At 52.0% G+C, this 12,696-nt stretch overlaps 1 protein-coding gene across 2 annotated transcripts in view; it reads left to right on the top strand.

The window, feature by feature from the left end:
- LOC148638869 (protein AF-17-like) overlaps positions 1 to 12,696 on the top strand; it is a 30,112-nt gene that overhangs the window by 6,952 nt on the left and 10,464 nt on the right. Inside the window, exons 8-10 of one of the 2 annotated variants that reach the window (XM_088622944.1) lie at positions 4,612 to 4,692; positions 10,753 to 10,918; positions 11,582 to 12,262. In XM_088622944.1, the coding sequence (XP_088479070.1) occupies positions 4,612 to 4,692; positions 10,753 to 10,918; positions 11,582 to 12,262 (928 nt within the window). Of the gene's footprint in view, positions 1 to 4,611; positions 4,708 to 10,752; positions 10,919 to 11,581; positions 12,263 to 12,696 lie in introns of both variants that reach the window. The other variant, XM_088622943.1, reaches the window with a different exon arrangement.

Raw genomic sequence — 12,696 nt, 5'->3', positions numbered from 1 at the left:
AGCTTTTTTATCTCTGGTGTTGTTTTACTTCGGGATTTTTTTTTTTTATTTCACACTCTTGGTTCGGAGCTGTGCGCCTGTGGAGCAGATGAATGTGTTCCTGTAAAAGTCTGGTTCTGCTGAGCCTCAGAAAGTCCCTTTCAGCAGTCATCCTGTAACTCTGGGCTGGAAAGATTGAGTTTGTGGATCTCACGGCAGAAAAGAAACTGAAGTTAAACTGTGAAACAGACCGAGTGTAGCTGTTGCTGCACAGTGGGAGTACATACTGTAGCCATGTCTGCTGAATCTGGGTGTATTGGTTTAAGCTTAGCTTAAACTAAGGTAGCCCTCATTCACAATTAGCATTGAATTCTAAAAAATCATTTTATTAGAAGAAACAAAAAGAAATGTAATATATATTGTTAAAAGTTTACAATGTAAAGGCCTTGCTTACCATATTGTGTACAGTTGTGCTCCAAACTTTATGACAAGGTATTGCTGCTGTGGAAATGGAAAAGAGCAAGGAGATAATTCCTGGGTTTAAAGGAATATCCTACTCTGACAGGCTGAAGGAAGCAGATCTTCATGCTCTAGAACACAGAGCACTGCCGAGAATGTAAACCAAATGGACCGCATTTAGAACTCGGAACGGGAGGTACTTCTTTACACAGAGGGTTGTGGGAGTGTGGAACAGGCTGCCCAGCCATGTGGTTGGATGCTAATACCCTGGATTCTTTCAAGACGGAGCTGGATAAGATCCCCTCTAGGCAAATAGCCAGCAGCCAAACCAGCATGAAGTCCCAGTGGCCTCCTCTTGCTCCCAGCCCTTCCTGGTCCATTTTGTAGAGCGTTGTGTGCAAAACATGTAGCAGCACTGTGCAATAAGCACAGCAGTGCCAGCTGCAGGAGTGTGGGACCTGTCCTCTCCAGTGTGCAAATCCTGCTGGCTGGAGCTTTTCTCAGTGATCCTGGCTCTTTAAAGGCTCATAATCACCCTTGAGGCCTGGTGTCATCAGGAGCTGTGTGTGTGGCAGGCTGTTTAAAGATTTGATTTTGAGAGCACGCTGGTGTTACTACACCCATTTCCTCTCTGAGCCTTAACCCTGCTGACTCTCAAAGCAGTGTGAATTGCAGTGATGCGTGAGTTATTCTGGCACTGCTCTTGATAATAATTATACTACTAATAATAATTGCTTTCTGGACACTCCACTCAAAGCGCTTTACAGGTAATGGGGATCCCCTCCACCAGCACCAGTGTGCAGCCCCACCTGGATGATGCGACGGCAGCCATAGTGCGCCAGAACGCTGCCCACACATCAGTTATCAGTGGGAAGGAGAGCAGAGAGTCTTGTCATTGTGCCTCTATTTTTCACACACCCACGCCCTCTCCCCACACAAACCGTCCCAGGAGAGAATCACCGAGGGTACAGAGCCCTTCCAGGTTTTACAAACCACAGATCTCTTGTGGACACGTGCTGGATAGTTTTAGCTTTTTACCTTGTTTAAGGTAAATAGATATAAAGTGAGTGATAAGCAGAGTAATGGTCTAATAGTAAAGTAGTGACATAGTGTATATACTGTATTTGCTTCCTGCCCCATCAGTGCAGCCCTCTATGGGGGCCTGCAACTTGCAAGAGCTGAAGTGGCACCTGACTGCCCTGTCCTGGAGGTGGCGCTGTTTGTCCCTCGTGCTTTCTGCACGGCTGGTCACCTCTGCACCTTGCCAAGCAGCTGGTTTCAGCATGAGGAGTTCAGCCAGAAAGCAGGATTATCTCTGTGGCGCCCAATCATTCGGTGGCATTTTCAATTCTTAGATACTTTATATTGGATTGCAGTGCCACCAGCATCAAAGCCATGTGCTCGGAGATGAGAGCCGAGCCAGGGATTAGCCCACAGCCCCCCGCTCTCAGGGGCCTGAGCGGTACAGCTGCTCTCGGCCTCAGCCTGTGTTTGTTCTGAGATCTGTGGAGGCAGGTCAGGATGGGGACTGAAGGCAAGAAGCATCCAATTAGTCTGTCCCTTGCTAGCAAAAGTGAGCTGTCTGCCAGTTTCACGGGAGTCGTTCTATCTGGAGCGCACAGGAAATGCCTTTCCAGGCAGATGGATCTCTCCGGCTGCAGCGACGAGCAACTGGAGAGCGTTGATTGCCAAACTTGCCCTTGGGAGGAAAAGAGCGCGGAGACCTGCCGAGACTGTGTGCAGTGCTGAACTTACCCGTGTGCTCTGACCTGAGGCTGCTGCTCTGCACTTTGGCTTCTTGGTGCTGTTCGTTAGTGGAGATGGGTGGTGGTGGCTGGGGAAAAGGAAGCCATTCTTGGCATCTTTTCTTTTTTTTGTCCTCTTTATTTTTGTGTGTGATCTCAGATCTAGCAGGGGGGAGGGGGCGCGAGACCGTGTTTTAATGCACGACTCCAAGTGAGTTTCCGTTCAGTACGAGGGAACTGCGTCACTGAAGAGGCCCTGAGAAAAGAGCTGGCCTGGCAGCTTGGTTTCTGCCCATTCAGGTGCTGCTTTGTGTTCCAGCTCCAGCCTCCTGTTCCCTCTCCCCCCACAGTAACTCTGCTGCCCAACCCCTGTGCTGGATTGTAGAACAGGGAACGGGGGAGGAGGAGGGTGTGTGCGCGAATTGTTCTGCGCTCTAGAATTTAGTGGGTTTTGTCTTTTAAAGAGACAGTGCACTGCGGGATAAAACAAAACATCTCTTGGCCCTAGCCTCCTTTTCTCCGCATGTGTGCGTATGCATGGGCAATTGTGCGTGCGTGCGTGTGTGTGTGAGTGAGTGTGCCTCTGTGCATGCCTCTGTGCGTGCGTGTGTGTGTGTGCATGCCTGTGTGGGTGTGTGAGTGTGCGTACGTGTGTGCATGCCTGTGTGGGTGTGTGAGTGTGCGTACGTGTGTGCATGTCTGTGTGAGTGAGTGTGCGTGCGTGTGTGCATGTCTGTGTGAGTGAGTGTGCGTGCGTGCGTGCATGTCTGTGTGAGTGAGTGTGCGTGCGTGCGTGCATGTCTGTGTGAGTGAGTGTGCGTGCGTGCATGCATGTCTGTGTGGGTGTGTGAGTGTGCGTGCGTGTGTGCATGTCTGTGTGAGTGAGTGTGCGTGCGTGTGTGCATGTCTGTGTGAGTGAGTGTGCGTGCGTGCGTGAGTGTGTCAGTGTTGGGATTAGCTGTCCTGTGTGTGCAGGATGGAGAGGGGGGCTGGTTGCTGAGCGAGAGGTAAGCAGACACTCCCAAGCCCTGCTGGAGTCCTCTGTTCTTCCCTGCCTGCTCACAGGCCCCATTCTTCACTAATCACGGCTGCTCTCCCTCTCTCCCATTCTCCCTCCCTGTTTGTTCATGTAACAGTCTCTCTCCCTCCCTCCTGGTGTCTCTCTCTCTCCCTCCCTCCCGGTGTCTCTCCATGAGTGGCTGGTGGATTACTGCTGGTTCTACGGTGTGAGAGAGGAGGCCAGATAGGAGACCCTCTGTCCTCTGAGGAGAAGACTGATGGTTTTTCATGCCCTGAGCTGCAGCGTCTGTGAGAGTGAGAGGCTGTCGGAGAGAAGGAGGAAGGAAGGGAGAGACAGACTGTCTTCTTCTTCCTCTCCCGATTCAACACAACACACTGGTAGCATTGCTAAAATGGTCCCCAGCACGCTAACTTCCCTACTTGTTTTTTTGCTGCCGTTTCTAACGTTTCAGTGTATGAATTTAATCATCCCTGTAGGATGGTTAACAGTTCTTTTTTCCTGGTTAAAACAAAGTCTAGTAGTGTCACTGGGTCAGCAGGACCCAAAAGCATCACCGATGACCCTGCTTGTCTGTCAGACAATTTGTTTTCAGCCATGTTGCAAGGACTGAAGCGCTAGAGCTGTTCTGAATCCAGAAGGATGTCTGGAGAGAACCCAACTCATTTTCTCAAATATCGATAGCCACACTTGCTCTGGCTAGGATTGCATCTATTTTTGCAGTGTTTTTCTTTACAGATGATCAATAAATATAGGCTTTGAACTTTGTGCTTTGAGACTTGTCCTGTTGGTATTCTGAACAGTGTGGTGGCCTGAGAATATAATCTCTGTAGTGAATTTACTGAATGGGCTCCAGGTGTCCTACCCACTCTGATCACTGTACTGAATGGGCTCCAGGTGTCCTACCCACTCTGATCACTGTACTGAATGGGCTCCAGATGTCCTACCCACTCTGATCACTGTACTGAATGGGCTCCAGGTGTCCTACCCACTCTGATCACTGTACTGAATGGGCTCCAGGTGTCCTACCCACTCTGATCACTGTACTGAATGGGCTCCAGATGTCCTACCCACTCTGATCACTGTACTGAATGGGCTCCAGGTGTCCTACCCACTCTGATCACTGTACTGAATGGGCTCCAGGTGTCCTACCCACTCTGATCACTGTACTGAATGGGCTCCAGGTGTCCTACCCACTCTGATCACTGTACTGAATGGGCTCCAGGTGTCCTACCCACTCTGATGACTGTACTGAATGGGCTCCAGGTGTCCTACTCACTCTGATCACTGTACTGAATGGGCTCCAGGTGTCCTACCCAGCCCTGATACTGAATGTGCTCCCCAGTCATGTTCATTGTACTTAATGTGCTGCAGGCAGGCATCTTGATCAGCCCTGTCCTGTCTTCCTAGAGCCACAAGGACAAGGTGCGGCAGAAGGAGAGACACAAGAAGTCATCCGATGGCCTGTCCAGCCTGAGCTCGTCTGTCCCAGTCAGTGTGGAGAAGGTGCGTTGGCCTGCTGTGGAACACTACAGGCTTGCTTCTGCCTGCTTTTATTTAATTAGCTCTTGATTCTCTTTGCGGAAATGCACATGGTTCACAGATATAATTGTGGCCTCTACACAGGCAAGGTGTTTGCAAGATCAGATCTGCTTTCGTTTATACCCGTCTTTCTCAACGTTTCCATTCCACAGCACACACATCACTTGCCCAAGCCTGTTATTTATATTTTTAACTGAATTTATTTCAGATTTTAATCTGAGTTTTGCCTTGAAAAGCACAATCGTCTTATCGTGGTGATGACAGTGAAAGTCAGTTCTCTACTTTTGATTTTTAAGTTCGAACTCCCCCCTGTGTGCAGTGTCAGGTGTGTCCCCAACAAGCAGCACAGCACAACACTTTGGTTACTCCTCAAAAATAATGAATTGATATACAATATTGAATACATGTATTTTTCATTATTCTTGTATGTGAAGTTTGCACAATTTGGCGGCACACTGGGGATGTATGAGGGCATACCGCAGCGAGATCGCGGACGCTGTCCTGACGAGATCTTCCTCGGTGGGGTCCTGGGCTCTGCCGTAGTCTCCTAAACTGCTAGTGTGTGTGTGGAAGGACTGACCTTGCTCACGCATGGGATGCACACCAGGGTTTTAAGCATTTCCAGCTCAAGCCACAGGTTCCTTTTGTTATGGGGAATAACAAAAGGCTGTAAGCCAGTTGCGTAAGGCATGTGATTTGAACTATGGCAAAGTGTATTAGAAATTGTCTGGAGCTCCAGTTCTGCTGTATTTAAACTCGGGCACCCAGATCATCTCTGCTCTACCTGGTGTAGGACAGTCTCTTTCAGACCTGAGCTGTTATTGGCGATCAGTACAGAAGTGGTGTTGTTGTTGATGTTGTCCTGTTTGTTTTGTGTTCAGAGCCTCTGTAGGAAGTTGCTTCCCGCTTCTTTGAAGAGATCTGCCCGTCTCGCTCCCACCCCCTCCTATGCAGCTACCTTTCCCGGTTCAGACAGGGGGACAATACAGGGGGTTTGGTTGGATCCTGCTGTTTCCCATTATGCCAGGGCTGTGCATCCAAAAGCAATCAGCCATGTACTTGCAAATGCAGCACAAATAAAAGCATTAATTGAATTATTAAGGCACGGAAAATTGGAGTCCTGTCTAGGGGTCAGTCCCCGACAAAGCCCGGCCTCTCGGAGGGTAACTCGCAGCACATGTGGCGGCAGCCCCACGAGGGGGGGCAGCTCTGGAATGTGACCCTGCTGGTCCGACTCCAGATGTTGTGTCAGGAGCAGGAGAGGGAGACACTGGGGGGCAGCAGTCGTGCGCATGAGTCTACATGTGTGTACACGAGGATCCTGTGTGTGCGTGCACATGAGTGCGAGTGCGAGTGCGAGTGCGAGTGCGAGTGCGAGTGCGAGTGCGAGTGCGAGTGCGAGTGCGAGTGCGAGTGCGAGTGCGAGTGCGTGTGTGTCTGGTCAGACTCCCATTGGTCCATTTTAGATGTTACAAGGAGCTGAACTCTAGCTCAAGTTTATACTGATGGGCTGAAGAGCAGTTATATTTTAAATATTTTAATTCTACACAGGAATAACGGTGGTGTGTCTCTGCTTCATCTTGGTTCTTTGGTCTTGAGTTACAGAGTGAGGCCACCCCCTGTGTGCAGTTTACATGTTCTCCCTGGGTTCTGGTGCTTGTGAAGGACTAACATCTGGTGCTTCCAGATTTGTGACAGGAATAAGAATCTTTCTGATGAAAGGAATCACTTTACACACCAGTCAGTGTTTTCTTGGTAGACATTGAGAAATGTAAGCTTCTGAAGTGTGTGTTCTCTTGCAGAAGTTAGTTTTGCCCTCTCCTGCAGAAATATTTTGTTACTGGCAGGTTTGTTATAGGTGATTTGCAAATTCTGGAGAAAAATATTATTTCTTGAACTGCTCTGATCCTCCCCAGGATGAGTAGAATGAAACGGATAGATAGGTGGATTTCTTACACTGTGCTTATTTCCAGTGGTACCTCTGCTTCTTTGTAAGAGGTAGCTGAGGTGCTCTGGCACATTACAGGATTGAGCAGTTAATTTATCCTGGAGAGGAGCTCGAGCAGCCGCACAGTGGGAGTCCCATCTCTCTTGCATGAGAGAGATGTTTTGTGTGTGTGCATGTGTGTAGCAGTGATTGTGCAAGACAGTGTGTGGGCGTGCATGAATATCGCTGGGGGTGTGCTTTGTTCCCCTTTTCACTCCGAGGAGAGATAACAGACAGGTACACATCTGCGCATGTAAACCACAGCCCTGCTGATCGTCGGCACTGCACAGCGCCGCAGCTGTTTATTAAGGAAACGCTGGGGTGTGGAGGTGTTTTGGTTTATCTTTGCTGTGCTGAGGTAGACGGCACCTCCTCGTTACCCCAGCAGCTGGCTGGTCCTCGCCTCAGTGCCGACCTGCTACAGCTGGGCTGCTGACTGACCAAAGGGCTCTGGCCGCTGGCCAGCACTGCGGTCTGGGATCCCTGAGGAGACCAGGAGGGGAGGAGGTCTCCTCCGACAGGACAGACTTTCGGCCCCCATGAGCCGGGCTCGTGATAGTTTAATCGTCCGCGCAGCAGCCTTCTGGATTCAAGGCTTCTCCAGCAGAGCCATGAATGGGGCTGGCAGGGGTGCTGTTCAGAAACGACACCGAAGCAGCTGCCCATTCTTGATCAGTCCTGGAACATAATAGGACAGGAGGCCCCGGCAGCTGCTCACATCTGTTGCTGTGCTCCCTGCGAGAATGGGGGCAGGGGCAGGCGGCGCCAGGGGGGGTCTGCAGTGCCCATCAGAGCAAGAGGGAGAGGGCAGCAGAGGGTGGCCTCGGTACTCTGGGACAATAGGCCCTGGGGGTCGCCACGGCAGCAGCAACAAGCCCCTCCCTCATTCCACCCACCGTCTCCCAGGGAAACACAAAGTCATGTGAAAACAGCTGCCCCCCCCCCCCCCCCCCAGCCCTGATCCTCCAGCAGCTTTTGCTTGTTTCCCAGGTTACGGGTTACAGGTTTTTATTGGCCAGCCCGCCGGCCCGGGGTGTCTGGATTGGTCTTTATCTCCAGCTGCTGCTGTGTGTGGTGGCTGAGGGGAGGAGGGAGGAGGCCCTGTGTCTCCTCTCTGTGTGACACCACTATCATAATAATAAACTATTTTGTATAGCACCTCAGAGTGTTTTACAGTACACCAAAAACGGAATATAGTAGGAGCACAGGGGCACAGAGGACCTTTTAGTAAAAGCCCATCTAAAAAAGGTTTTGAGTGCAGATTTGAAACAGCTCCGGAAAGGAGACTCTCTGATATCCTTTGGGATGGAGTTTCTAAAGTTGTCACTACTACTATTACCTGTACGATGCAACGGCAGCTAAAGTGCACTACGCTCCCCACACACCAGCTCTCAGTGGGGAGGAGAACAGAGTGATGAGGCCAGTTCATAGAGGGGGATTATTAGGAGGCTATGATGGGTAAAGGCCAAGGGGAAATTTAGCCAGGACACTGGGGTAATACCCCTTCTCTTTTTGAGAAACACCCTGTGATATTTAATGACCACACAGAGTCTCACAGGACTCAGTTTTACGTCTCACCCGAAGGATGGCCCCTTTTTACGGTATAGTGTTCCCCTCACTATACTGGGGCATTAGGACCCACACAGACTGCAGGTCGAGCGCCCCCTACTGGCCCCACTAAGACCTCTTCTAGCAGCAAACTCAGCTTACCCAGGAATCTCCCATGCAGGTACTGGTGAGGCTCACACCTGCTGAGCTCCAGTGGGCTGCCAGCCGTGAGATGCAGGGTGACAGAGCTGCTGACATAAAGCTGCTATGGTCTGGGGCGCAGCAGGAGAAGACCCTGTCACTCATAGAGTGGAGAGAGGCTAGGGGGACAAACAGGAGATCAGTATTAGAGGCACAGAGGGTGCGCGATGGGGATGATAGTAACTCAGACAGGTACTGAGGTGCCGAGCCATACAGAGCCTTATAGGTGAGCATGAGGATTTTGAAGTCAACACGAAACCTGAGAGGAAGCCAGTGCAGGGACTCCAGGATAGAAGTAATGAATGTGATCACTTGCACTAGACCTGGTCAGGATTCTGGCTGTCGAATTCTGGACATACTGGAGTTTGTTCAATGTGGATTTAGAAACCCCAGCGAGTAGAGCGTTACAGTAGTTCAGGTGGGTAGCTGCTTCAGCATGCGTAGTCTGCAAAGGAACAAGTAATAGGTTTATTCCATGCTGAAAAGAGAAGAAAGAAAACACAACGTTTTGGCCGTGGAGCCTTCTTCAGGTGTGTAGTCAATATGGGAAAAGACAAATGTGTTGACCAGCTTTTCAGCAGCAGTTAGCAAGAAAGATGTTTTGGCAATATATTTCACATATGACCAGTGTGCTGCTATCTCAGTGCTTGGCACTGCAGGTGTAACACACCCCTGCGTATAACGGGGATCTCAGCTGCCCGGGCTGAGAGAGGTCTCCTTCAGCTCACCCGGCAAGTTCCCTGTCGTGTGACGCCGGAGACCCGGGTTCATGCCCAGCCAGTGAGGGGTGAACTGGCAGGGCAGGAGTGGCAAGGGCAGAAACCCCAAGAACCGTTACACGGGCATCACAGGCGGCACCTATTGTAAGACAGGATTTCACTGAAATGCTGCAGAGTGCCGCTGCTCCAGCAGCATCACCTATGCTACCAGCACAACTGCTGCCAATCGTGCACCGCTGCTGCCAGCGAACAGGTTTGAGCCATTTCAGTTTGCACACTATGGGCTCTTGTGTTTGGCCAGGAGCTGCACCACAGGCTTCTTACCAGGTTTTGAATATTTTTGCATAAGCAGATGCTGAGGCAGAAGAGTACGACCCACATGACTTTCCTGGTTGCTGAGTGTTGAAGAGCCTGGTGCTGGTGTAGCGTGTGGTTCCTGTGAACCAGGAGTCAGCATTCTGTCCCTGCTGCTAGTGCAGCCCCTCCTACACCATTGCAGCCACAGCCACTCTGCTGTGTTTTTTCAGCTCCCATGCAAATTGATTTAAGTGATGTCATGGCAAGTTCTGTTTCGATGTTGCTCCTGCCTGTCAGGAACATGTAGAACGTCAAGTAACACTGTCAGCACACAGCCACCCTGCCCCTGAAAGAGTTTAAAATAAATAGGAATTCCTGATTTTACATCATTCCTGATCTATCTACAGACACCCCTGCTCCTTCAGCCCCCTCAGCTGCAGTAAATCAGCCCACTCTCGTGCCCCTATCTGCCCTCCTGCCCCCTGGCCAAGGGGGAGATGTGAAAGAGTAGGCACAGCTGTGCACATCTGGAGCCTATTACCTCTCCTGCATGTCCAGATGTGCAGAGCTGCCTGATGTTTCCTACCTGAGCGGCGCTGTGCTCCCACAGCCCTGCGCTCTCTCCCAGCACAGGCCAAAGTGCGCTGGGGGAGGGGCTGAAGTGAAAGAGGTCAGAGGCCAGAGGTCAGGTGACACGTGCCCTATATCCTGCTGATATCTGACTGTGGAGTTCCTTGCCAGGATCTGCTCTGAAAGATGCGCTCTCCCTTCTCCAAGCTGTACAGAAGCAGATTTATGTTTATTGCATGAAAACATGCTGTTTTCAACACATTTTTCCTGCTTTACTTGATTCTTTTTCTCTAGCATCCACTATCAGGAGAAGTGATCTTAAAATAGACCACTGATAAATCATTGCATGTAAACAAGCAGTATTTATCACACTTAGTAAGTTAATGAATAATTTTGTCTAATCTCATGTGGTTTATCTTGCGGTTTATACTTAGAAGTCTCAAGTTTTTTTCAGTTGACTTCAGAGGGTTGGGGGAGGAAGGTGATAGAGACCCAAACTTCTGAATAATGTATGTAACACCGTGTGATTTCCTTTAAGTTAAAACAAAGTAATAGTAACGAAAAGCATTTTTTTTGTCACAGTAGGCAGCTGTTTTTCTTTTTTAAAAGTTTGATCAATATAATTGAGTGTCTGCGGGACTTATCCGCAAAAGCTTTGTGTCCCTTGACCTTTCTGTGTCTTCACAGGTCTCCTCCAGCCACCATGGGAGCAGCAAGGAGGGCAGTGAGGTCAGCAGGTCAGAGGTCAAGGGCAAGAAGCTCCTGGGTCACGGCATGGGGCATCGAGGGAAGAAGCAGGGGAGTGCAGGCAAGAGCTGCTCCTCCTCCTGCTCCTCCAGCCCATTCAACACAGGTAATAATAATAATAACAATTGCTTACACTTATATAGCGCTTTTCTGGACACTCCACTCAAAGCGCTTTACAGGTAATGGGGATCCCCTCCACCACCACCAGTATGCAGCCCTGCCGACCCCCGCCGAGCTCCTCTGAGCCTCACAGAGCCCCTCTGACCCCCTCCAACCCCCTGCTGCGCCCCTCCAACTGCCGACCCCAGCCGAGCCCTCCTCCTCCTACCCCCCCAGAAAGTCTCCTGCATTTTCAGAGCTTATTTGTCAGCACTTGATGTCCGTTGAAACCCGCCCTGCCGCTTCTGCCTCCCAGTTAAAAACACAAAACAGTGTCTGATTTCCAAAATGCGGCCTGACCCGCTTTTTTCTCCCAACGGTATCTCTGCTCAGCGGCCGAGCGTTTCGCCTCTTCGGTCACAGGCGACCGGCCCCTCCTCCCAGAGCAGCTTTCAGTCCTGCAGTCCGCCAGAGGACAAGGTCACATTTACGTCCCCCAGACTCCTGTCTGGAAAGACGTCTGGAGTGCAGAATCATCCCCACGACACCCTCCGCCCCAGTGATGAAGGCGTCCTGCTCCACAGCCAGCGAGCGGGTTCGGCTGTAGTGGGCTGTCTGGGCTCTGCCGCCCCCTGCCTGCTCGCTGTGCTCAGTGTCCGTGTCTCCGCAGGCGGTGGATCCCTCCCGTCCTCGCAGGACTTCCTGCACTTCTCCTCGTCCTCCGCGAGGCTGGAGCGGGAGCGAGGCGGCGAGGGCGCGGAGGGGCGGGAGGAGAGGGAGGAAGAGGAGGAGGAGGAAGAGGAGGAGGAAGAGGAGGAGAAGTACCCCCCGGGCCTGCCCCCCGCCCTGACGCCGGCCGAGACCACCAGCCGCAGCTCGCCGGCCTACGACAGCCAGCGGGGTGGGGGGGACTCGGGGGGCAGCTCCTTCGAGCCCAAGGTCACCATCTCCACCTTCGGCTCCATCATGCGCATCACCTCCACGGGGGGCCCGGCCAAGCTGCGCCGCGTGTCCCCGGGGGAGTACAAGCTGGCCAACCCGGTCAGCAGCTCCGGCCACAAGCACCAGCCCGGCGCCCCCGCCCTGGAGGGGCAGCTGTCGGCGGAGGCGCCCCCCACGCCGCCGCCCCCCCCGCTGAAGGAGAAGAAGCACCGCGGCAGCAGGAAGAGCAAGCACGGCCCGGGACGGCCGAGGGGCAGCAAGGAGGGCGCCGCCCACAGCCACGGCCACGCGCCCCCTCTGTCCGCCAGCCTGTACCCGGGCCCCCCCAGCCTGCCCCGCAGCACCTACCCCCTGCACTCCTCCGCCCGCAGCCCCTACCCCTCCTCGGGCAGCCTGGGCGCCGACTCCGGTGAGTCCGTCTCCGCGCTGCGGGTTCGAGCGGCTCGCTGATATGAGATATATTTGCTCATGTGCTTCATCATCACACTACAGTGCAGGAGCCTGCAACTCATAAACCCTGGAAGGGATCAAGCTGCTGTATGATTTGTGTCCAGTGAGTGTGCCGTGTTCACTCTGTGCAGTGTGTTCAGTGAGTGTGCCGTGTTCACTCTGTGCAGTGTGTTCAGTGAGTGTGCCGTGTTCACTATGTGCAGTGTGTTCAGTGAGTGTGCCGTGTTCACTCTGTGCAGTGTGTTCAGTGAGTGTGCCGTGCTCATTCTGTATACAGTGTGTTCAGTGAGTGTGCCGTGCTCATTCTGTATACAGTGTGTTCAGTCAGTGTGCCGTCTTCACTCTGTGCAGTGTGTTCAGTCAGTGTGCCGTCTTCACTCTGTGCAGTGTGTT

Source organism: Lepisosteus platostomus, chromosome 28, assembly GCF_059453375.1.
Source record: "Lepisosteus platostomus isolate fLepPlt1 chromosome 28, fLepPlt1.hap1, whole genome shotgun sequence".
In the NCBI taxonomy this organism is placed as follows: Eukaryota; Metazoa; Chordata; class Actinopteri; order Semionotiformes; family Lepisosteidae; genus Lepisosteus; species Lepisosteus platostomus.
The sequence above is the reverse complement of the archived record's forward strand: the minus strand, read 5'-3'. Positions and strand labels throughout refer to the sequence as shown.